This window comes from Schistosoma haematobium, chromosome 4 (genome assembly GCF_000699445.3).
Source record: "Schistosoma haematobium chromosome 4, whole genome shotgun sequence".
NCBI lineage: Eukaryota > Metazoa > Platyhelminthes > Trematoda > Strigeidida > Schistosomatidae > Schistosoma > Schistosoma haematobium.
In genome coordinates, this window is record NC_067199.1 from 33,212,431 (window position 1) to 33,239,065 (window position 26,635).

Sequence of the window (26,635 nt, forward strand, 5' to 3'; positions counted from 1 at the left end):
TTTTCAGTTGTTCTCATACAAAGGTTTTCCCAGTTAAACATGCTTCTTGGACAATTTCTAGTTAAGAACTTTCATAAGCTGACCTTTCTGAACCATTTTATCTTATATTTCAAAGACCCGCTTCAATTAGAATAGCAAACTACCCAATTATTTTACTTTTACGTTCCATTCTCTTCCGTTGGTTATTCATTATTTGGCCGTTAGTTCGTAGTTTATTACAATGTCATCTTTAAAACTATTCACAACTGGATCGATAATACACATCTACTTTGTTATAGAGATCATGACCATTAAATCGCTATCTTAAGCTTGATATATGGGTTTATCAGAAAGACTTAGTTTATCTTATTTTTGTAAATTGTTTATTACTTCATGATTTATTTTTATTTTACTTTCTAGGAAATTCAGTTGAATCATTCATCACAGAAAATCATTCCTACAATTTATTTCTTCATTTTGATCAATTATCCCTATTACAACGGTATAGAAGTTTAATTTAAATACTAATGAATTTGTATAAATTTTCAATTTATTCATTATTGACAAATTTGCATTCAATCACTTTAATTGTCATATTTTGTACATTTTTACTACCAACTAATGAGATTGGTTTTCGTGGTCCAGTTGATAGCAATATATTTGCTGAAATTGAAGGTGATGCACCAAATTCATCAATATGTCGACGTATGTTTAGTAATTTTACAGAACCAGAAATTCGTTGTTTAATTGCTAAACATTTTCCTGGATGTCAATTTGATTCAGGATTTTTTCAATATTTAGTATTTCAATATTGTAATTTTGATGAACGTATAGCTCCAACAGTATTTATGGTAAGTTTTAGTGAAAAACAAATAAAAAAATATTTTTCTTACTAAATATGCTTTGATTTTCATAGTTATTGTTATATTTGGTCGTCGCTGATTGTTGTGCTGGAAAAACGCTGATCACTTATACTCGGAACGAGAGACCTCTGCAATTCCCACGATGCGAAAGTAAGGACACAAAGACTGGTATAAGTGAAGATTTATTAGCCCCAGAACACTATGACAACGACGACGAATAAAAATAGTCTAAAATACACTGGTTTATATACTGATTGTACACCCATTTTGACTGATAATTAGGATTAAATCACATACTCAGTTATAACAAATTACTTACTGAGCATAGTTCATGTCAAGTGAATACAAGAATATCGTATCTTATACAGAATAAAATATCATACTGGGAAAACAACTAAATACTCCACTGAATGATCCTCACATTGAATCAAAACCTATGAAATTTCTAAAAAACTCTCCACAAAACCCATTCTCAAAACGGATGTAATGTTGAATAAAACTCATAATGAGTAATTCAATCGAAGATTGACTTTTCTTTTCAGCATATCAGTTGTAAAGAGTTAGAATGCATATGTCAAACTTAGATGAGTAAGAATTATTCAATCTCTGAGGTAGTTGTTTCAATTAAATTGAAAATGACTTAGTCACTCTGAAACGAAATATTTACATCCAAGTTATTCTATTCAAAATATATTTGTAACAAATATCAGTCTGTTCTAATCTTGAAATAACTAATCTTTTGGAGAGTTAACTTAAACCAGATGTTTCACAGGTTGAAATCATGAGTCAGTTGAAGCTAGACCACCATTGAAAACCAAATGATTATTTATGTTAACCAATAACGAAGACTTTTTGATTTCATATATTGTAAAACATTTCATATTTATCTGATTATTTCGCGTTTTAACCTACATAATTTGTTTAATGAGTGTGCTAATTGAAGTATTGAATGGTATGATGAAGAAAGGAGATCTCTCTTTGGGAATTGATGAAATGTTGAGGAATTTTTATGTAGATAACTTATTAAAGAAAATAATTCATCTGAAGAGTAGAGGAACATCAAGAGTCTCAGTGATGATTATGAAGGCTACAAGAATGATGTAAACCCAATATGATCGTTTACTTTATACGCTAATAATGAAACCAAGCATGCATAGTACCATATTGTTTTCGATAGGTAATTCATTATTCTGATAGCAATTGATGAACTAAATTTAAGAAAATCGTTTGTAAGATTCTAGCAAAATATAAAATAATTAGATATTGGAAATTTGACTTTTGTAAATTTTTAGGTATATTTGCAACAATGTCAAGAAAGGTGAAATAACTATACTGTCACAAATCGGGAGTGTTGCGTAAATGATAAGATTAATGTACTCTTAACTTTGTAGAATAAAGTTGTTGTGATCTCAGTTTAGGGATTGCAATAAAGAGACTATGTACTTGTAACGTTTGATTAATGAATTAACCGTTGAATACACAAGTGTCTTTGATTAGTTTATCAATAAATGTTTATCACTTTTAATATTACCACAGCTCTAAGTCACTTTCTATTTGAGTAGTTCTTCTAATCACTTGCTTAAGGTAAAAGTATTCTTTTGAGGTAGGGAGAGTTTTTTGATATATAACTATTATTTGAAGGTATACTTTAAATGTTACCTAATTGAATTCGGATAAAAGTGTTTTCGTCCTAATTTAGTTTATATTGCTATTGAAAGTATCTTAAACGAAAATAATGAAAGTTATGTTTTGTTTAACTCAATATATTTATTAACAACCGAGTTATTTTGTAATAGTCTAGCAAGAATGACCGAGGTGATTGGATTGAAAGATTTCTTCACAGGACTTATCTTGCAAATCCTAATCTAAGTTAATGTAAATAAACGGAATCACTGGACAACCGACAGAATATGTTATTGGGACAAATAAAACTGTCATGTATCAACATGTACATATTCAATCAGAATAGCATAATTAAGAGTTAGTAAATAAATAATATCTGAATATTCAAGGAGGTGAGAAGTTACAGAATATCCAGTAACTCTCATAACTCTCTGTTGTATGCCAATGAAAGATGTACACCTGAGCGTCTTGAAAAAGTATGAGCGATTCGAGAACAGGATAAGAAAAAAATGGAGTTTTAAATATTTTAAAGTCCAAAATATGGAGAAAGACCAAATGATACAAATAAATGAAGTTACTGACAGTAGTGAGGGGGTGATCTATGATGTTATATTGCGAATGAATGTCTTATTAGATAGTTGTGTTCATTTGTATCTAATCCCCTTTAGGCTAGATGGTTTATTGGGAATCGTTAAATATGGTGAGTTATCAAAGTTAACTGAGGTCACCTGAAAGGCTAATGAAAGCCAAAAAGCATTGGACATATTTGTCGTCAGTTTTGGGCGCCCACAAGTTTGCGGGAGAGTGAGTTAAGGAATTTAAATTTTACTCTCAACACGTTACTTTAAAATCAATGAGTTGAAATCAAGTGGTTGAGAAAGCATTATCCATAGTTTTCAGTTATAGATATCTCACTATAGATATGGTAAAACACTAACATTTAACAGTTCTTATTAGAACTTTATGAATTTAGCCCAAATGAAATCTCTAGTGAGAATGCGATCACTGTTTTGGTAAGAGATTAATTAGGAACTGATTAGTTTTAAACTACAAATGCAAACAACTGGATGCTGACTCACTGGTTTAAAATGTCAAGGGATCTCCATGAAACCTAAGAGTCCTCGGTACGATCTCCACTATGTTCATGAATGAATACTGTTGAAATATCCTATGGTAGGATGTAACAGATGTACAGTGTTTTCAGCTTTTCAATGATTGTTTAACAGAAATTAGTCCATGTTATAAATCGTACAGTTTAAAGTTTGGTTTTGTTATGAAGCAACTTAACGAGAAGGGTCATTGAAAAATACAATACACAGGATAACTTTTTATTTTTATTTAAAACTTCAGATTACCTAAAAGCAATTTACAAAGGAAATAATTTCTTCACTTGGTATTGTTTGGCTTGTATCTTCCCATAGAGGTTTAAGACTGCAATTGATCAGACTGTTATTGGCATATGTGCATACTGTGCGTATGCCTCGATATTACCTTAATTCACGAGCTATTTGTAAGCAATGATGGATAGTGGCTAGGAGTGGAATCCAGGACGCGCGTTTCGTCCTATTTGGGACTCATCAGCTGGATGTACCTGCATCTCAAGGTTGATATTCACTCTGGGACTCGAACCCAGTACCATTCGCTTCAAATGCCATCGTGTTATCCACTCAGCTATTGAGTGATGATAATATTCAATGGTTGAATTCAAAACGTGTATGTTTAATCTGATTTGATATAAGTAAGCTGTATCTAACCAAGTCTTCAATTATCACGATATTATGAAATAAACTAGAAAAAAGTGATAGTAGTAGGTAAATTTTATCATTGTACATTTAATTTTATTTCAGTAGCTTTTGTAAATTAATTTCTACATTCCATTGTTAGTCGTTACTATCAAAAGTCATTATAATAAGCACTCATTATGACAGTTAATTTACAGTAATGAAGTTATCTTAACTAGAATAAGCTGAAACAAGGAAAAAGCTACTATAGTAATTCATCTTTGACAATTGTTAACAATTGTACAGTTGATCGTTACCTATTTTTTTATAAATGCCTTGGTAAATTAAAATAAATGCAATGATAATAAATATTTACAGTGAATAGTTGCTTATTATCAGGAATTGATTATATTTGTACAAAAAATAATTTCAGTTAACAAACAGTATATTTTCATAATTTCCATCAAGGTCTGATCTTTGTTGGCCGTTTGTTAAAAACCAGGAAGCATTAGATAGCTGTTTCTTCCTAGTACGTTACGCCTCGACAGCGTAGATCCACAAATCAATTTGGGATTAAACCCCGGATACTAGGTCCCACACTTGAATACTTAGCCTCTAGCCTACTCAGAGAGATCCAGTGGTGTATATGTTTCACTTCAATCGGCTACGATATTGTGCGACTATTTTTGATTACCTGAGCTGAATAACTGTCACATACTTGACATGGTTGAATTCCATTAGCCACGACTTCTCACTAAACCTCCAGGAATTGAACTTAGAAGTTAGTCATTAGGGAACACAGTATATTAATCGAAAATAAAATTAACTGGAATTTCTTCCTTATCTAAAATTTAAAAATCGATCATTAGTCTATGACTAATGATCGATTCTGGAACAGAACAGGTGTCTGATGTCCTTTAATTCTCATTTTTTAAATATCGTTCTGGAAATACCACCAATCTATGGTGACAAAATTATTGATTTAGGTTAACTTCCTCTCTCTGTGTGTAGGGAAATGGCCAAGAATCTTCGAGTAGTTCAGTTCCGGGATTCCCTTTCTAGCTGCTACAGAGCGGCATTACTGGTTTGATAGTGTTAAGTTCTCTGAGCTGCATAGTTTTATTGTCATTCTAGGAAACATCATCAGCACGTACTTCATGTAGAAGTAAACATTTTAGGTATTCCATAACTCTTACATCAATCCGTTCTTGTAGCCCTGATGATGATTGATTATCCTCGTAAATTTTGTTGTCTTCAACCGTTCTTTTATTCAAGTCGACTATTTTGCAACGTTTACCTTCTCTCTGGTTGTTAATCAGCCTTCATCGAACAGGTTGATAAATCGGGTCTAATTCGACTTGTTTATTGATTACTAGTCAGGTTTCATAGTTTTAATGTCTAACTCCAACTCTCGGTGCCATATGTTATTTAGTTTGATGCTTGTCTTCTTACTTTGAGGATACAATGATAGAGTTTATCTTGTAATGCAGTTTGATGATTTCTTTATAGCGAGTTCTATCCACCTTCAGAGTCACTTCCCAACTCCCGTCTCTGCTAGTAGCTTGTTTGTTCCTTGTCACAGTAGATTATTACCGATGGTCTTTGGTCAAAGGAGCTAGAATGTCTTGTGTAGATAGCAGTTTATGAATAAATGTACACTTTTGGTGATGGTTCTAGTATTTCTAAAAGTTTCAGCTCCACGCAATATGATTACTTTAACGTTAGTGTCGAAAATATCGACTTTGATCTTATATAACAATCATTTCGAGTTCCAGATGTTCTTCATTAGCAGGAATGTTGTCTTTGATTTGTCTATTCCTACATTCGCATCTGCATCAGATCCTCCTTGTTTACCAATGGTACTGTTTAGGTACGTAACGGTTTTCACCCCTTTCAGAACTTGGTCATTAAGTGTGATTTGGTTGATGATCACTATATCGTATTTTAAGATCAGACATTTTCCCTAGTAAATGTTGAGGCCCACTTTTGCGGTGACAGATATTAATCTGTCATTCTTCATCTGTATTTACTATTGTTTATGAAATAGAAGGGTCATATCGTTGGCAAAGTCCGAAACTGTAACAGGATTTGTTAAACTTCACATTTCATCTAGTCAATCGATTTTGTCAAATAAAAATTTCATTAGGATTGGTCATAGTTGGGTAAAATTATTTGAAATAATATCGCGCGCTGAAATCATAGGTGTTCAACATACGGTGGTAAAACTAGATAATATTTGTAATCCTATAATAAAAATTAATTTATTGACTTTGAGTGACATGTTGTAACCATTGTAATTTCTTAATTAATCGACATCCTTACTATCATCTAAATAGAATTTTTTTTCAAAAAGATGAATATTGCTTTGATGGTTTGTCAAAAAATTGAATTCTTGGAGGATGTTTTAATATTTTGAAAAAAGAAATTGTGAAGGATTGGAATGAAGAAAGTCTGAAACACTGAAAATAGTTTTAAAAAAAAGTAAACACTTAATATTGCTATTAGACATATTGAGTCTTGAAACTCTAAGACAAATAAACAATAACGTTTTTCAAAGAAGAGACAAACTCGTATAAACCACAAACATAAGTTACATACGCTTTGCAAAAGTTGGTCACCTTTGAAACTTAGTGTTGTGGATGCGGAGGAATAGACCAATAATTATCATGTTAAGTCCAATGGTATCCTTGGACTTTAGATGGACATTTCCTATTGGTCGATATCTGTTCACTTGTTGAATATTGTACAAAATGTTGTCTTCTATTTTATGGTACGATGTGGTATGCTTGATTGGTATATAAACAAAGTATGTTTGAAATATAATGATTCATATCTCTGGGGCTGTGACTTGTGTTCTGGACTCAGGTGACTGGGCTAGACAGGGAAGCGAGACCAATCGAGACTCTAGGCCATCCGTTCGTGTTTACGTGTCACTGTAATCGATCGATAAGTACGCTGCTCTCTAATTCTCCAGTCAAGGACACAACAATTAGCACAGGGTAAAAATCGACAGCAACTTAAATTCATAACACTTAGGCATTTAAATTTATGGGTACGGGGTTCGAGTCTTGCCATAAACAATAAAATTGAGATGAAATTACACTCAATGGACAAATTTCAGACGACATAAAACATTTGTCCTGATAACATATTTTCAAAAATATACTTTATCTTATTATGCAGTTATTTGACTTAAACTAGTTATTTCCATTTCTTCTTAGAACTTGGCAATGATGAGTTAACCGATACTGTTTATATGTACTTGCAAAACATTAATAATTAAACTCATATTGATTTGAACATTGAAATTAGAATTTTTAGTTGATATGACACAGAATAGATATTACTTTTTTTCAATAAAAACAAAATCTAGAGATATAGCATGACCTTTCGAATTTAAAAAAGGAATACCCTTTTCTGTGTTTATTCACATTACTGGATATAAATCAAATTAAAATTATGCATTTTCTGATTATTTATTTGTATACAGTATAAAGATTTAAATGTTTATGGTCTGAAGTATTGAACTGTACATATACATATATGTACAATGTTAATGTAAGCATGAGATTTCAAGCATAGATACATGTAAGATAGTAGAGAGTAGTTTGTGAAAATCTAAAATTTGATAAGTAAATCATTTTTATTGAAAGAAACTTAATCAAACTTACGTGTGTTCATGGATTTGTGAACATATATTCAACTGAGTATTACTATATACATGTCGATATATATATATATATATATATATATATATATATGAGTTAGTTATGTTATTAATCTTAGATGAATCAACCTAAATTCATTGAATTAAGAGATAGTGATGTATTAATTTATGTCAGTAGTTTCTTACTAACCTTTAATTTTAAAGTAATGGACATATATATATATATATATATATATATATATATATATATAACCTATGTAAGGTTTGGATAATCTAGAGGTACACACTGTGATATTCATAAAATTAGTTCAATAAACGAAACTGGAGAAATGAATCTTGATATGAATCAATTCATTAAAACAATCTAAATCGACGTATTATATCAATCGCTAAACAACACCAACTAGCCAACTAATAAATGACTTATTTCATGTTGTTTTTGAAATTCTGATAAGAAGTTATGACTAGTAGAGTTTATATTTGTTAATAGTGAAATAGTTATTACTGTTGACAGTGAATGGTTGTTGTACTTCTTCGATAATTGGTTGAAGTTGGATTGTACCATTGGATGCCTACCCAGTGGTTTTAACTGTTCGATCTCTGTTGGAGTTGTGTATACACACTGTTGAGAAGTTCTGCAGTAGGATGTAGCAAATGTCTAGTCCCCTCTGGTTTTTAGTGGTAGAGAAAGTAAGATCAATCTATGGCAAACCCAACCTACGCATTAAACCATTATACTCAAAATTCCTTCAATTAAACAAGATATAATGTTAAAAATATGTGGTAGCATTTTGCTGAGTTTTGTGGTTAATTGTAAATTATTCATCATTGTTTCGGGCAACACCCTCAATCTGATGGAATAAGAAAAAGTGTGCTGATAATAATCTTGAGCAAGTAATTTTCATTTACTTCTAGTTAGGTGCCTAGAAAAATATTATTGATAAAGAAAACTATCGCTTTCTCAGCTTTGAATAAGGGAATCTGTATTAAGACTATAACTTTGGATGAATGAACTGCTTTAAATGAAAACGTTTTGAAAGGATTTAGTCCCAAAAAATACTTTTTGTAGATAACCTGTGAAGTATAGCAATAAGTTTAGTACTCTAGAAAGTTTTATTCAGTGGCTAAAAAATAATCAGATATATTGAGATTTACATTTATAGAAATGAAGTCTACTCATGTTGCTCAAGTAAGATTATGAACCGATCAATGCTAGACCGCCATTGAAAACACTGAAGCACTAGAAGTTCGTTGCGTACAAGCACTGGACTCCCTAGTTATGTGTATCCACTGTCCCGCGAACCCAGGACCGTCAAGCTCGCGGTTTTTCGGGTTCAAGTCCCGCTCAAAGAATAGTGGATGCGCACTGCCAAGGAGTACGATACCAGGAAGAAACGAATGTCCAGTGCTCCCAGGTTTCCACTGGTGGTCTAACATTGATCGGTTCATGACTTGAATATAAAAATGAACAATCTCCACATCCCCATACTGTTAATGAGTTAAACTTTACAACCACTAGTGATAATATAAATATCATTACTACCATTTAAACTGGTTCACTGCTCTACTACTCTCCCTTGTATTAAATGATTGTCATTAAGCGCTCTAATTAGACTGATGTAACATGCATTAATCCTGTCAGTCTTATCTTCACATGACCTATGAAATTCTGCTATGGTTATGCTGTTTTAATTATTTTCCCAAATCAAACTGTTGGATATTTTGACCACGTGTGTAAACCATTTTCCATCATCGTTCTACCGAAAATAACAAACATACTTAATGTAGTTTAATTTACATATATTCAAATTTTATATTATAGACTAACTGTCAAACAAACAAAGATTTTCAAGTCTCGTGAATAAATTTCGACCATCAGTACTCCTGAGTCAGAATCCAATAGCCAAGGCATGCCTATTATTAGCGAGTACATTATTATCATTACTAAAGGGGGTTACCAGAGATTACTGGATTTCAAAATTTACATCACTGACTGATCTTAGACAATTACATTTGTTATTAGTTTGAAATTTGTATAATGTTCATAACTTTACATAAGATTTGTTTTTAAGGCCAACCAATTCCTTCCCAAGTCTAGTACTTTGTAATACACAATGAAATAATCTACACTGTGTTAATAATGATGTTATGCAAAGATATTTTGACTGACCAAATTCGGGGGAAATATTAAACAGTTTCCTGGGAAGTGCTTTAATCATCAATATGATTTTAGAAGGTTCTCAAACAAGTATTGGCTGATAAGTGTATATCTTTGTACATCTCACATGAGTGGGTAATAATTACTCTTTCTTTTATTGGTTGACAAATATAGAGAAACTTTATGTATCAAATTTTATCTTAATGCATATACTTTCTTTTCTATAAGTTATATGTAAAGCAACTAGTATTTCTATGCAAAAATATTTATTTATTTAGTGTATATTTTCATATAGAGGTAGCGGAGTTAATAAATACTTTTCACTATGATTCAGTTGACAAGAACGTAAATTGTAAAGGAATAAATTTAATTCACATTTGACCCTGTACCATTTATTTGTTTATTTGTATTCTTGAAATCCTGTAAATAATCTTTTGTTGTTTAAACCAATTTGAATATATAAGAAATCGTTGTATATACGTATGTATATGTTTTCGTACATACAATACACAGTTCAGGGTTGGCATATTTAATTTAGTCAAACCTGAAGATTTTCAATTTTTCAATGCTTTATTTTTCACATTCATTCGAAAATAATTTTATGCATATTATGTTATATAAAAAAAGGTCACTACTGTATATCATTGAGGCTGTTATTACTTATAAAGTTTGTGGGAACTATCTATCTATCTATCTATCTATCTATCTATCTATCTATCTATCTATCTATCTATCTATCTATCTATCTATCTATCTATCTATCTATCTATCTATCTATCTATCTATCTATCTATCTATCTATCTATCTATCTATCTATCTATCTATCTATCTATCTATCTATCTATCTATCTATCTATCTATCTATCTATCTATCTATCTATCTATCTATCTATCTATCTATCTATCTATCTATCTATCTATCTATCTATCTATCTATCTATCTATCTATCTATCTATCTATCTATCTATCTATCTATCTATCTATCTATCTATCTATCTATCTATCTATCTATCTATCTATCTATCTATCTATCTATCTATCTATCTATCTATCTATCTATCTATCTATCTATCTATGTATCTATCTATGTATCTATCTATGTATCTATCTATCTATCTATCTATCTATCTATCTATCTATCTATCTATCTATCTATCTATCTATCTATCTATCTATCTATCTATCTATCTATCTATCTATCTATCTATCTATCTATCTATCTATCTATCTATCTATCTATCTATCTATCTATCTATCTATCTATCTATCTATCTATCTATCTATCTATCTATCTATCTATCTATCTATCTATCTATCTATCTATCTATCTATCTATCTATGTATCTATCTATCTATCTATCTATCTATCTATCTATCTATCTATCTATCTATCTATCTATCTATCTATCTATCTATCTATCTATCTATCTATTCATTGATTTTGCTTGATAGTTTGTTAGGTATTAAGTTTTGTAATCAATTTCCCGGTAGAAACATAGTGTTTTAAAATAAATACATTATACCATCTTGGGCATCAAAACAGTAAAACAATTTATATTGGATTAAAGCTAGAATCTTCTGATCCTGGAACAAGCATGTTACATTATTAAGTCGACGTCAGAGGTAAAATGCTATTCATTCCCTCACTATATGTTAGATGCACTGTCCTATCGTCCTTGGCAGATCAGGCAACCTGAAAGTCACGAGTTGAACATCAGAGCATACGACAGTCTAGGTACCCCATATTACATAACATAACCATGAAACTAAACTGAAAACCAACATCAAAGATAATTTTTATACCTTAAGATTGATATCAGGTACTCAGTGTTAACTTGTTCTAGAATAATATTTAGTTTTCTGATATTATGTCATTTAACTGAAACTCATTAGGTCATTCAACGATGACGATGAAAAAAAACAGAGTCCTATTGGCATATGAGTTAGAAAAATTTTATCATGAGTTAAATATGATAAGAGAATGTTAACTTTCCAATTTTAATTTCAATGACTTAATAGTAGTATATTTACTAAGAAGAATGGTTTTGTTTGGGTTAAACCAACACGAAGTGTATGTTTATAATACATTAAACAAATGTGACATTGCCTCTCTTGCTAGTTTTCTTCTTGACATCAATGGTTATCAGTTCTTTAATAAAGAAAATATCAAAATACTGGTTTTCAAAAGTAATGATCTAGGTTTTCCTACTAAGTTTACAAATGGTGTCATTAAAGTAAGTAATTCCATCATTGGAAACAACTGGTAGTTAGTTTCTTTTGATCTGAGTTTTATTTCTGATGGAATTTATTTCTAAGACTTATAACGAACTTAGAAAAACACTCGCTTTTACTAATTGGATCAATCAGATAGATTGTTGTTTTTAATGAAGCAGTTTTTAATCTCAAATGAAGCATTAGACTATTTACGATGGAATATAAATATTTGTTAGTTTAATTTACGAACTTATATTAGTTAGAAAAACATTGGAGACCTGGAGGCATCAGACGGCCATCTCATTCTAGTATAAGATTATTCAGCAGTGTACATTCACTACTACAGGTTTTCAATGATGGTTTAGCTACAATTTGAACTATGAAATTTCTACAATCTCCACAAATCCCCTTATATAAATGTTGTGTTTGCGTCAGGTTTTAATGAATAATAACTCTGAATGAAGTGTCTCTTCTACATTATATTCAACCAACAAGAGCTTTTGTTAGAAAACGATAATAATATTAATCACTGATCTAGTTATATTTGTTAGTTATGTTGTGATATTGTAAACTGAATACATAAGTGAAGTTATTGATTGATTAATGTCTAGTACTACGTAGTTTAGTTTTTTTAATTTTTACTATTGATGAATATAAGTAGAATATACAAGACTTAGTGTCATCAGACATAATTTCTCTGATATCATTATTGTATAGAAAGTGTTTATCCGTTTTCTTTGCTTTTACCTCTGTATTGAGCCATATTAGTCATTGTTTAGTCATAATTTTTAATCTGTATTAGCTTGTTATCTGATTAATTATCCTTTCTTGTGGTGTTTGACTTGGTGTTTTGACCTTTAAAAATCAGTATAATTATATAAAGGTTTATTAAAACAGTATATAATATCATTGTACAAATCGATGACTACTTACTATTACTGTCTATGATTGACTAATCATTGGGTAATGACTAGTGTCATGTTTGTTTAGTCCTTTAATGTTGATCAAATTCTATAGACGAAGTTGAAGTAAGATCACTAATCTAAGTGAATTGGTATCACTTGTACTATGTTAGGTGATTGGAGGCAATCGATAGGAAACCTCAGACCTAAGGTTCGTCTCAGATTGTGAAGTTAAGTGAAGACGGTTTAGATCTTAAAGAAAGCATCAGTACACCTTTCTGATGAGTGCAAAATGGCACAAAATCTAGATATACGGTTTCTTGTCCGGTTACCTTCAGCAGTTCAACATTATCAATATTATAGAGAACTGACATATTAAATGGAAGGAAAAATGCTCGAAAATGATAGGTATTGCACTTTTATCGAACACTGAGACGGGATGATTGTGCTTACACGTTAAAATTAAGCTAAGTGTTATTAAAGGTAACTTTTTAACAATGCAAATGATTTGATTTTAATTTCAAATATATATATATCATTTGGGAAACTACTAAGAACTGCAGTACATTGAACATCGATTCGGTCCTAACTGATAGTATATTAGTGGCACAGACCAACGAATCCATAGTAAATCAAGCTCAGGACCTTAAAGTTTCTCCAGAGGTTCTAAGTTTTAAGCTGTTGGGTCGGAATTCGATGATTCATGTTACTAAATTTATTCAACTTGTAAAGAGAAAATTTTTACTCAGGGAGTCAGCCAGATAGATGAGATATTAATATATCATTTACATGAAATAAGGCTAGGTACTTTGAATATTTTAAACAACTGGGATCCAACATAAGCACCTAATGTTATTGTGCTTGCCTAAAGACTAGAAGGTCATGGGTTTAACCTTGTAGAGGATCATTTGTAGACATCACTACAGAGTTATAGACTAAAGTTGTACATATGTTCGTTGAGTTTCGATTTTCAATGACTTTCTAGTTGATTGTTGTTTGTGGTAAAATTTGCTTTAAGGGTAATCAAAATGTTTATATGATCATCTAAATAAAAAATGAATCTATTGAGTTTAATTGATGAACTAAACGAGGTGACGTTCTTACATAGGAACTTTTATTTCTGACGGTCAACGTTCACGGCCACTGTATTTATCATAGCGACATTCGAATAAAAATATGTAAGTTGATAAGACTATTGTGTCATCAATTTTTGGTTTAAATTATATTCATTGCAAACGCAAGTGATATATAAGCTGTCTGAAACTGATAAGACTTGTTTGAACCTAGGGGTGCTTTCGATTATTTTCACTGGTCTTACACTAAGTTATAACATATGCGTGGATGCAAGTTAGTTGATTGAATTCTTATCTTGATAAACTCTAGGAATAACTGGAATTTCCAATATGAGCTACTTCAGAATAAATGGTTTACGATTAGTTTATAAATTACTTCTTCATAAGTTTAAAAAAAATTGATAGTGTGTTGAAACCAAGCATTTGGTGGATTTAATCTATGTACATTAACTTAATTAATTGTTATATAATGTAAAAAGCGTAATTTTCATCTCAGAATGTTCAGTTCATTGCCAATCAGTGATTGATGGTATCTACGGTATCTTAATTAAGTATAAAATGAAGACAATTTAATTTGACTGAAGATTTAGTAATATGTAGAACATGCTGTACTTTTCGATTCGTGAAACAGCTGAACATAACACTTAGCTCATAAAGTGATATCTATATCTATCCATGAATTTAGTTTCATCGCTCATTTGGTAGAGAATGGTTTAGGATTCCAAAAAAGATTTTAGAATAGATTTCATTACTGTGTAATAAAAGCGGTTTTGATATGAAATAACACGTATTACTGACTAACATTAAAAATTAACCGTATGCTTAAACTAAAATGAATCATTTGTCTATTAAATTAAAATGCTATAGTTTATAGTTTCAAAACAAATTAAAGTTTTATGACTCCCAATGGAAGTAATATGAAGAAATATAATGATAAAGTTAAATTACACGTAAACAGTATTTATGTGCATCCTGTGAGGATTGCCTCAATGTTGCCTTAAGCCACTGGCATTATAAGCAGAGACGGATGGTGGGTAGTACAGGAATCCAGGACGCGTGTATACAGCTAAAGAACTCAATCTAAGCAATTAAGCTGAATAGTTTTGGTTAGGATACATCTATCTGATTAATAATTATTACTAATTATTATGTATACTTGATAACTACTCATATTGTATATTCATTTTTGCCAAAATGAAATAGTTAATAACTTCGAATAAATTGTATGACAACATTTAAATATATATACCCTATAAAACTGAACAATGGTGAGTAATCTTAGTACTATCACAATATTTTCTAGAACTATGAGACTTGTTAAATTAGTGTTTTAATTCGGTGAAAATGCTTATTATTTTAATGGCAATTAAAAAGAATATTTTTGATTGAGATCATGAACCGATTGATGTTAGACCACCATTGAAAACCTGGAAGCACTGGACGACCGTTTCGTCCTATTGTGGGCCTCCTCAGAAGTGCACATCCACTATCCCGCTCGCGGGATTCGATTTAATATGACATTCTCTAAAAAAAGTGTTGAGCGACGATAGATCTTTATGTTTTATACAGAAATCATTTCTATGTATAAATTTCTAAGTGTGTATTTCATATCAAAACTGTATCTAAACTAAAATTCATAAGACTTGAGATTGATAATTAAATAAATATAATATATGTATTTGTATATGTTGAACAGTAAGTGGTAAAGTGAAAATTGGCACAAGTAACTGATAATTTATTGCATAATATATCCAAGGTTTATTCTTGACTAAAGTAGCCAAAGACAGGCAAACAAACAAATAAACAAGTACGAAATTAAGTTAGTAAACAAAGTGAAAATGAAGTTTATCATTTGTTTACATCTGACTATTATTTTAAAGAAAAAATGCTAGTGTGTGCATTTGTAATGAGACTTGATAAAAAAAGTACCTAAATAGGCCTATCAGGCAGAAAAAAAAGCAGACGGTAATATGAAAGACAAGAACTGAACTGAACTAGATTGTATAGAATGTGTTAACAAAGTATAGTTATCTTATCAAATATGTGTTAGTTGTGTTTTTGTCCAAATTCATTTTGTATTATACATACAAATAAAAAATTTGTAAATAGGTGTGTTGATTATACAGAAACTGATAAATATTCATAAATTAATTTAAAAAAACAAACAACTTGTGACCAGTGATGATGAAGGCATCGTATTTTACATCAATTTATGAACTGTAGACGAAATGAGACTGTTTTGTTCTCTTTGTTACTGTGTCTCTCTAAATAGTCATGTGTTAACTACTTTTTAATTACCTTTTTACTGCAAACGCTGGGTACATTGATATTTCAGAAATACTTAGGGAATTTATAACGATAGTTTTCACTACAATTAAACTTGCGTTGGACAAACAGAAGAGATGGAATTTGGTGAAAATTTTCAAGTTATATGGATAATATTACGAAATGACTTTAATTGGACAACCAGTCAAAGCCAGAAATCACTGAATAGCTGCTTGTCCTAGTATCGGACAACTCACATCAGTGGTCACACAAGGGGTCGAATGCAAGACCTTCGTGTCTCGTGAAAAACAACTGAGACGGAGTTCATTGGTTTACATGTCTAACTTCAATCATTTCCTGATATTACACAACTATCTTCCTAAACCGTTGGTGTGCAACGACCTCACATCGACATGGTCAAACTTTACTAGTAAGGGCTTCTCAATAGAACCCTTAGGATTAATCTTGGAGATTAATCGCTAATAAACACAGGGTAATTAACAGCATATGAGAAGACTTATGGAAGTTATGGTTATCTAAATAGAGTCAGTTTGTGAAGTAAACTATAAAAATCCAAAAGTCATGGACAATTGTTTGCTTTTCAAAGTTTGAAACTTCTTAGCAATACTTCTCCAAAATATATCTCATGTGAATAATCCTTGAGCTTATTTGCATGGATTACTGTGAATTTCAGTGAAGTTTGTATAATAGATTTTTATTCTTTTAATTTATTCAATATCAGTTGAAAATTGAATCACCTGATCATCTTTTTGATTTCAACAAAGTTATCCACCATACACTCTGTAACTCAGTTGAGATAGTGAACCTTCTTATAGATTTTTATTATTTTATTAAGCTCTGAAAAGTTCATTTATCACGTCAAAATAAATGGTTTTTAAATATAGTATAAGATGAGTTAGGACTTTTGTGAAGGATGTGAATGAATTGATAGAACAATGATTTTAAAGTATTTCTAGTTTATAATGTAGAACAACTAGGTTTTATTACCGTTAACAAGTATTTATTCTAAGATAATATTTAATTAGCTCCATAAATAATTACTAATTACTAAAACAATTATCAAATATTATAGAGTTTAAATATATCGAATAGTGATTTATGCCTAGTTTGATAATCAGTAACAAACACATAAACAAACAAATCATTTTATCTACTGATACTGCCAACGACAGAAATATTCCAGAATAGAATACAATATCTTTTTTTAAAACCCTATATATTCTAGTTTAACCGATATATCTTAAGAAAAACACTTCACTATATTGATAAGTATAAGATCTATATTGGGGATCTGTAGAGATTGTAGTATTTTCAAAATTGGAATCACTATTGTAAACATGGAAGCACTGGAAGTCTGTTTCATCCTAGTTTGGAACTTCTCAGCAGTGCGCATGCACAATCTAGCACGCGGGACTCAAACCTAGGGCCTTTAGTCTAGCGCGTGTATTCTAACATCTAGACCACTAAAATGGAATCCAAAGGAGTTAATATCTAACTTCAATTAATCCATGATCTTGTGTTTATATTCTTAACGGTGGTTTAGCCTAGATCGACTCGTGATTTTAACTGTGAAAATATGAGTTCATAATGTTTCAGGTGGTACAACACTAGATCAACTGTTTTGTTATTAAACGGTTTCTGAGTACTATGATAAATACTTTAAGTGAAACGTGTATATTATAGATTGCTTCAGTTGATTTTATTAAGACGTATATTTTAATTTTGATCATAATATGTGATCAAATACATGATGTTACACACAACGTCTAACTATACCAACATTTAAAACTTTCAAATATTTCTGATACAATTTGATTTGATTTTAAACTTGATATATTCTGGAAAAAACATTCCCGAAAGATTATCTGACGGTCATGAGTAACAACATCTACAATATACTGGTCGAGAAATTCTAAACTATGCAAACACAGTCTTTTAGTACTTCTTGATATTTTCTCATCAACTGTTCGGCTGATATCTGTTTATTAGAAAAATTACCTTGTTATATGTATACATAAATATATTCTCCTGTATTCGTTTGGTCACTATTTGCTTATAATGTTCACATTGTATCTGTTAATTTTGAGTTATGAATTAGTAACAGTTTGACTTACTTATTTATTTTTACAGATATTTTGGCTTATTTTATTATTGGGGGCATTTGCAACAATATCTGACTCATTGTAAGCAACCGTTTTTATTCATTTAATGTTTTTAAGAAAATATTTAATTGGATACATTCTTAAAGTGTGCAGATTTCACATTTTGTAAAATCTCATATGTGTTGAATAAAGTGAAGAATTTCATACTGAAACTTGAACAAGTCGCGTGGTATATAAGAACGGTGATTGTTTTTGTACCATCTAAATATCCTTTCATATCAGCCTAATATTCCATGAAATACCGTCTAGGAACAACAATATTTTGAAAAACAAATGAAGCTACTTCTAAGTAGTATGTAACTAATAGAAACAATGTTTATTGATGAGAAGAACTGATTATTTAATTTTAAATACTTTGCAACTAAATTTCATTAGTGAAATCTACATATGATAGCTTGTACATACACTATATAAGACGAGATAAATATTTCCTATTTATCATTCATTTCATTATATATTAATAGGTTTTAATAGATCATATTTAGTATAGTCTTTCTTTTCTCTCATAAAAATACATTCTCATAGCTTTAGTACCTCTCTTATTGCTTTGGCTCGAAGTTTACGGATGAGTCAAAATTTAGCGGTAAGTTTAATGCTTTGATTCCTTGTATTTTAAGTAAGAAAAACTTTAAATGTAAATAGTTATAAACAACTAAATTGTGCAAATTTTTATATTCTAGTTTAAATATGTTCTATCTAGTTTAAATAATTATCTAAGCTGAATATGCTTAATTACTGTCATTGTATGTACTTGGCAAGCCAGAAGATAGAGGTGGATTCGATAAGAGTTATCACATGATTCATTTTCTAGAACTTGATTGAACCTAATTAATAAGAATGAAGAGAACATACTGTAGGAATGAATTAGATTAAGTTTTACTCAATCATCAAGTTACAAAGAAGGTATGAAAGCAATTGTTGTAAAGTAGAAATATTATTAGTCACTTATATAGCTCATAAATGTGTGCCCATTCATAGATCGATAGGATAGCAATGAACTGATAACAGAAAACGATCTCTTACCAGCCCATCATATTTTATTTGGTTTGGTTGCATTAGAGCCATTGACTAAGATTTATCCCTATAATTTCATATGAATAAAATATAAGCTTGAATAGCTGTTTGTTCACATAAATTGATTGTATAAGGGGAGAATAATAGGACTTTTAGGAAACGAATTCAGTTTCAATTCATTCAGTGCATTCATTGTATCTCGGTTACTGAATACAAGAACTATCTCGAAGCGATCTGTTCAGACAGTACATTGAAATGTACATAAAGTTTAGAACAATCAACTTCCATAAAACTAAAAAGTAGAAATTTCAATTTATATTCATAGGCATTTTTAGAGCGTCAATTTTGTTTAATATATAGTTTAAAACATATTATAGAAATGTAGATTAAAAGTCGTATGTTTTAATATATGCAACTGGGATAAAAGTAACTCATTGTAGTTTTTTCAGTGGTGAATCAAATGTATTCATCGGAATGTGACCATCCCTCACATAGTACTTGAATTTCATAACGAGTGTAGATGTTCCATTGGTGAATATTTAATAAAAAAACATTAGGTCTAAATTTACCGCTTCTTGATATTTGAGTCAAAAATGTATTCTAGTGTATTTTATCGGTGATGGAATTCGATCAACAATAATGCCTAGTCAATAATGATGTTATTTACCAATTGGTTATCTCTTAGTATAAAAATCTCAGTTCTACAAGTGATCAGAAGTACACTGAATAGTACAATTGTAGCGTTTTTAAATATGACACTGAATGACGTATGAGGATCAGCTTAATCAAGATTGCAGATCTACCTTACTGATGCATGTTAAATAGCACGAAATCTTGGTCTAGGGCTTCCTGCTGACTATTTTCAACCATTGAATACTGTATGCATTGTAGAATAAATAAAACGTTTGAAAAGAAATATAACTAATGGCTCTTGAGCACAAAGTTGAATCGATATTAATGTTTCATTATTTTGCACACAGTTTTAATCAGTAAAAATACAAACTGTTTATGGACATTTATATGAGCTTAAGCAAGTTAAAGGAATAAAGCATAGTATCAATCGACTATAAGATCATATGATTTCCATCCATTCAAAAATTATGGGTTGTGTTTAGATTTTAAAATAATTTTGATAACAAAGGAAAATATTGGAAGATCTGAATTTCTAAACGAGTTAATTATAGATGGTAGTATTCATAATAACTATTGACTTGGGTCTACAACGATCGCAACTTTCGTATTTGTGTTTTATTGACATTGAGATTAATGAAGGTAGTGAGTGACTGAAATTAATGAACTATTGGAATTCAAATAACTCCGTACATAATTAGTTTTACTTCAAGAACTGTCGAGAAAAATATAACAGCTTACCGGGATATGATTAGAAAATAATTATTTAGTAAGAATGTATTCATGAATACATATATATCCAGGAGATGAGTCCTAGATGTGATGAAATGCGTTTCCTGAATTCCACTGTTAGTTATATTCAAAAATAAATTTTCTTTTCACTTTTAAGGTCATATAATTTATGCCAGTTGATTATGTCAGAAATGATCGATTTATGTATTACTCATTTTAGACTATTTGTGAAAAATTATTGAAATATACTTTTAAAACTAATTTCTTTAATGAAATTTTAGGGAGTTACACTTTTAGCATTTGGCAACGGGGCTCCAGATGTTTTTAGTGCAGTCACAGCCATTACGACTGGAGATCCTGACGCACCAGATGAAGGACTTGGATTAGGGTTTTTATTAGGTAGGTACATTTTCATAAATACATAAAACATAAATATTTATTACTGTTACAAGGATTACTTTTTATCGTAATTAGCTTTTTAAATTTGTCGAAAACATACAATTTCATTTTACGTTGTATGATGTTCGTCACGTTATGATTCTCATTTTACGATTCAAATTACAAAACATCTACTATTAAACCTTTAAAATATTTCTATTGGAAACAATGAATAAAATCAATCTCTTGGAATGATTCTGTTGTGATTTTATATCCGGCTTTTTATCACGTGATCTATCCACCAATCAAAATACGACTTATACAATCTTAGCACTGTGCTAAACCAATGACGTTCGACCGGTATGAACAGCCTAGCGTCCTTATTGGTCCTATGTCCGCCTAGCCCGTCCATTTGAGTCCAGAACACCAATACCAGCTTCCACTATGTGAATCAATCGAATCGAATCTTATGTTTCAAACATAATGTTTTTATATATCGAACAAACAGACCGCAACGCACCATAAGATAGGAAATAATATTTGTACACAATAAAGCCAAAAAGTGGCTGTGAACGTAGGAGGCAGTAATCAATAAATTGAACATAGCTTAAGAACAGTAAATCGTACAATAATAAATTATAGGTCAAAGTAAAGCTTATAATAAAAGGAATATAAATATACATAATCTAATTATTGAATAGTTATACCATAAGAATGTATAGATAATATTAGTCAATTAATATGTCTCAGAAGTTACTAGTGATTTAATCTTCGCTCGGATATAACAGATTCCATTCAACATCTACAAATATTTTACTAAGTACTCAATACTATACACACAAGTTTTCATATTCAACTAAAACTTAAAGATAAGTTAGAATGATTGAAATGACAAATTAAATTTAGAGTTGAGTTGTTTATTGAAATAGTAACATCATCTGTCATATTTCCAGTAAATTTCATATTTGAATCCAAAAAGTGCTAATCAATTTATTCGAATGAATTATTGAAAATTCAAATCAAACAAACTATTGTATAATCAAATATGAAAAATATTTGAGCAAACAATTGTTTTCAATAACTTCATCATCAGGCTCTACAGTTATAAGTTCATAATTACAATATTTTACAACACTTTACTCCAAATCATCTTGACCTTTATTGAATGATCTTTCTAATTTGCAAATAATACAATTTCGAAGTATATATATCGTAACAGATGCAAACGTTCACCATTTTTAACAGACAACATTGTTAAATTCATTAATACATGCCTTATTTTAGCCTTTGTGAAATATCACAACTATGGACTTATAACTGTAGAGCATGATGATGAAGTTATTGAAAACAGTTGTTTGCTCAGATATTCTTCATTTTTGAATATTCTATGGCGATTTTTAAACTGTTGTATAATTTTTAATTTGAAATATAAATTAGTGAAGTTCAAAAGTTAATTTAAGTTTAATCGTATGAGTTGTAAATATGAATTGAATTTTTAATGTAATTATTGAATAATTATACAATAAGAATATTTATAGAATACTAGTCTATTAACAGTCCTCGGAAGTTACCTGTAACTTAATCTTCACTGGGTTATAACATGGTTAATAAATGTTTAAAATTAATACTTAAATTAACTACTTCATATATAGAAAGTCAACTTGGTTTTCAAATGTATTCAATATATGAAGTTCAAAGAACTTCTAGTCACTGAAATAACATTAAAGTTTATATGAACGGTTATTATTAACCGTCCAATTATGCATATTCTTTTAGAATGGAGTTATTTCATGGTATTTAAAACTTTGTCAAAACATTCATTTGAATATCAAGGTGTCATACAACTTGATTCCTTGATAATAATAACATTTACAGGATAAAATGAATGAATTCCATATCGAAGTTTCATATTAGCTGCAAATGGTCTAAAGCTACAAACAGTAATTTGATTTAGAAACAAATGCTGGGCATATTTTATTTAGTCAAGTTAAAGTTGGTACATGAACCGAAAATGAAGATCATAACAAGTGAAATTAAATTCAAAACATGATATTAAGAATAGTAAAGACTGTTGCCCATTTATACTAGTAATGTAAAGTAGACATCGTCATCATCATCATGGATATTGATTTTATCTATTTATTTATTTTAATTTAGGATCTGGTCTTCTGGTAAATACGGTTACAGCTGGATTGGTTATCTTTTTAAAGCCATTTAAACTCAGTCGTAGACCATTTTTAAAAGATACCATATTTTATATGATTGCTGTCAGTTGGGCTGCATCAATTTTGATCCGTCGGAAAATTTATTTCGCAGACGCTATTGGTCAGTTGATTATGCTTATTCATCTTTATTTGAAAATAATAAAAACACTAGTTTCAAAATTTCTCTAGCCAAATAAGATGAATAAGTTTTTTTTAATAAATTAATGAAAATTATGTTTTAATTCTCTTGATTGATGGAAAAGAATAAAGATATTTTATCATCAATATACATATATGTAAACCATGCCTGTAAATTGAAGATCTAGACAAATGTAATTTGTTCACAAATACTAATATCGATCATAAATAGTCTGAAATTTCCTAATGTTAATGTAAAAAATGTGGTACTGTATAACTTAGTGATATGAAGTACATTAAATTCAATAGTTTGTCATTGATATCGCTAAAAATGAATAATGTATTCGATACATTTCCAATAGCATTGCTCATTAACGTCAGTTACGAGATTGTAGGATCGGTTTACTTTTTTGTAAAAATGGTTAAGAATAAAATGTAGTCTTATCAGATATTTCCTTGCATAAATCATTTAACATTCTAGTTTTTTCGATCAGATAATTATAAGGAACAAGTAGAAGCAAATAAGAGCGTTAATTCAAGACAATTTGGCTATGAAAATTAAAAATCATACATAGAATAAGGTTTTAAATATATAACAACAATTGAGAAGTTGACTTCTAAATTTTTGGCTGCTTACTCGATACTAAATGAATAAGTTAGTAGTATACAATGACTTTAATAACATAAATCTTAAACTATATTATAAACATAATAACTAGTTTTCAATCATCTGTTTCTTATCTGATCGATAAATGACATAATAACTATTCTTTTTTTTATGTATCACAAACAGACAACAAGTGTAGTGGTATTCAAAACTAAGAATTATCAAACAACTGTTTTGTCCTATTCTAAGGAATTCAAGTGGTGCATATTCAGAACCCCACTAGGAGTCAAATGTATGACTACAAAATCTACAGAGGAACATATTACCTTTTGTGCCACTGATTTAGAATAATTCATTTAATTGCTCTCATTCAATGTTAATGATTAATAATTGTTATTATTTTCTTTAGAATTAACATTTCCAATCTTAATATTTAATTTGTTGAAAAATAATTAATTTTTTCCGTGTAGGATTTTTAGTATTCTACTTAATCTATGTATTAACTACATGGGTTAGTAGTACTTATATGCATCGTCAAAGAAAAAATGGAACACATAGTATCATTCCATTGTTTTTACAAAATATTCTTTCAAAACCGTTAAACACGTTAAGTCGTAAACGACAAAATTTATTACAAACATGTCAACGCATTTGTCCTCAATTTATGTTTTTGAAAAGAATTCGAAAGAAAATCAATTTTTATCAGTTTAAGAAATCTAAATCATTGCAAAATCATGTAATTATTGAAGATGGAATGAAAAATCTATATTCAAATGTTGTTTCCGAGAAAGTTTTACCTGAAAAAACAGTTTTGTCAGCAAATGCTAAATTAAATGGGAATGTTGAATCGAGAGGTAAGTGAAAAAAAGTATTTTGTATTGCTGTAACAATGGAACCATGATATAATTTATTGAGATAAGTCAATTAGCGATTAAAACTTTTGTCATCAGATGGATTTTAAGTGAAAAGCTTTTCGTTTCTAATGATTTGTATCATGTCAAACAGATGAGGTTTTACATGAAAGTGACATGGATTTATGACGTTATGCAAATTACTCATGAATATAACGTTTCTCTCAACAGTCAGGTACTGTAATGGTGACCGGATTTTGGGGAGTTAGTATGTTATGTAGTTGATTACTGTACTATTAAAAAAACATGATAACAATTAATCCATGTTTAGGATGATAGTTCAATCTTTTTTATGGTGGTTGCTTCATTTCTAACGCCAAAGTTATTTACATTGTCGAGTGCATATGTGGATAACACAGAAAATTATTTTGTTTGTATAAAAAATATGTTGAAAGTGTTGAATTCTTTGAGCTTAGTAATTTGAAAATAAAGCTGTCATTATATTTCTAGACATCATTGCTAACTCAAATTACAAAGAGAAAAAAGGATGTCTCTTAGTTGATTGGTGATGCATGACAGGAAACGTGAACTTAGATTACAAGCTATTCGGGCTTTGACTTTCAGGTGATTCGCAATATATATAGTGAGCACGGTGTCCAGTTTTATGGATGGATAGCCACTGTTCAACTTGATAACTAGAGGCCGATTAGTTTTATAGACCATACTAGAGGTAACTAGACTATTTCTGGAAATGGATTCCATAGAGTATTCGATATCATGAAGAGATGTACATAAAACATACCAGATTCGGTAATTTTGAATTATCTTAGAGAATCATAACATAAAAATCTTACAAAGGCTTTCATGAATGATGTTATGCAGTGGCTTGGGTTTTTTTTAATTGGCGCTCAGGAATGATTTTCACTACTTTCTTCAATGTTGATTGCTTCCGATAGCCTCTAATTAAGCCACGTCTCAATAAGAAACACTTTTTTTCGAATATTTTACGATATCACTTGACTCATCCTTTAATGCTTTACATAATGCGACTTAAAAGTCATAAGTAAGTTTAAAAAGTTTTATATTTGTAATTGGACCATTGAACTATTATTTTATGCCATGAAATAATATGTACAGGTAATCCAGCTATTGTAAAACGCTCAGATTTCGTCTAATGGGTCACAGGTTAGAACCCTGCTCCATATACTTCTGTCTAGAAAGCCGGATAGTACCACCGACATCTGTATAAGAAGGTGCAGCTTTAATTTGAGTCGATAAACCTGAACTGAAAAGATAAATTATCTAACTAAATCTTTATGATAATAAATTTGTAAACTGTTTTATTTCACAAGTAAAAATAATACGTTTGAGATATTCCGATGAACAGAAAAATTAGATTTCCTGACGTTTCGTGACTCAGTGTAAGTCACT

At 30.1% G+C, this 26,635-nt stretch overlaps 1 protein-coding gene across 1 annotated transcript in view; it reads left to right on the top strand.

Annotated features, from left to right (window-relative positions):
• Positions 1–506: 506 nt before the first annotated feature.
• MS3_00010949 (uncharacterized protein) overlaps positions 507–26,635 on the top strand; it is a gene marked incomplete at both ends in the record, with an annotated part of 38,417 nt that continues 12,288 nt past the window's right edge. Inside the window, 6 exons of the mRNA XM_035732926.2 lie at positions 507–830; positions 18,619–18,671; positions 19,176–19,233; positions 21,308–21,425; positions 23,562–23,729; positions 24,824–25,207. Coding sequence (XP_035589912.2) covers positions 507–830; positions 18,619–18,671; positions 19,176–19,233; positions 21,308–21,425; positions 23,562–23,729; positions 24,824–25,207 — 1,105 coding nt within the window. The remainder of the gene's footprint in view (positions 831–18,618; positions 18,672–19,175; positions 19,234–21,307; positions 21,426–23,561; positions 23,730–24,823; positions 25,208–26,635) is intronic.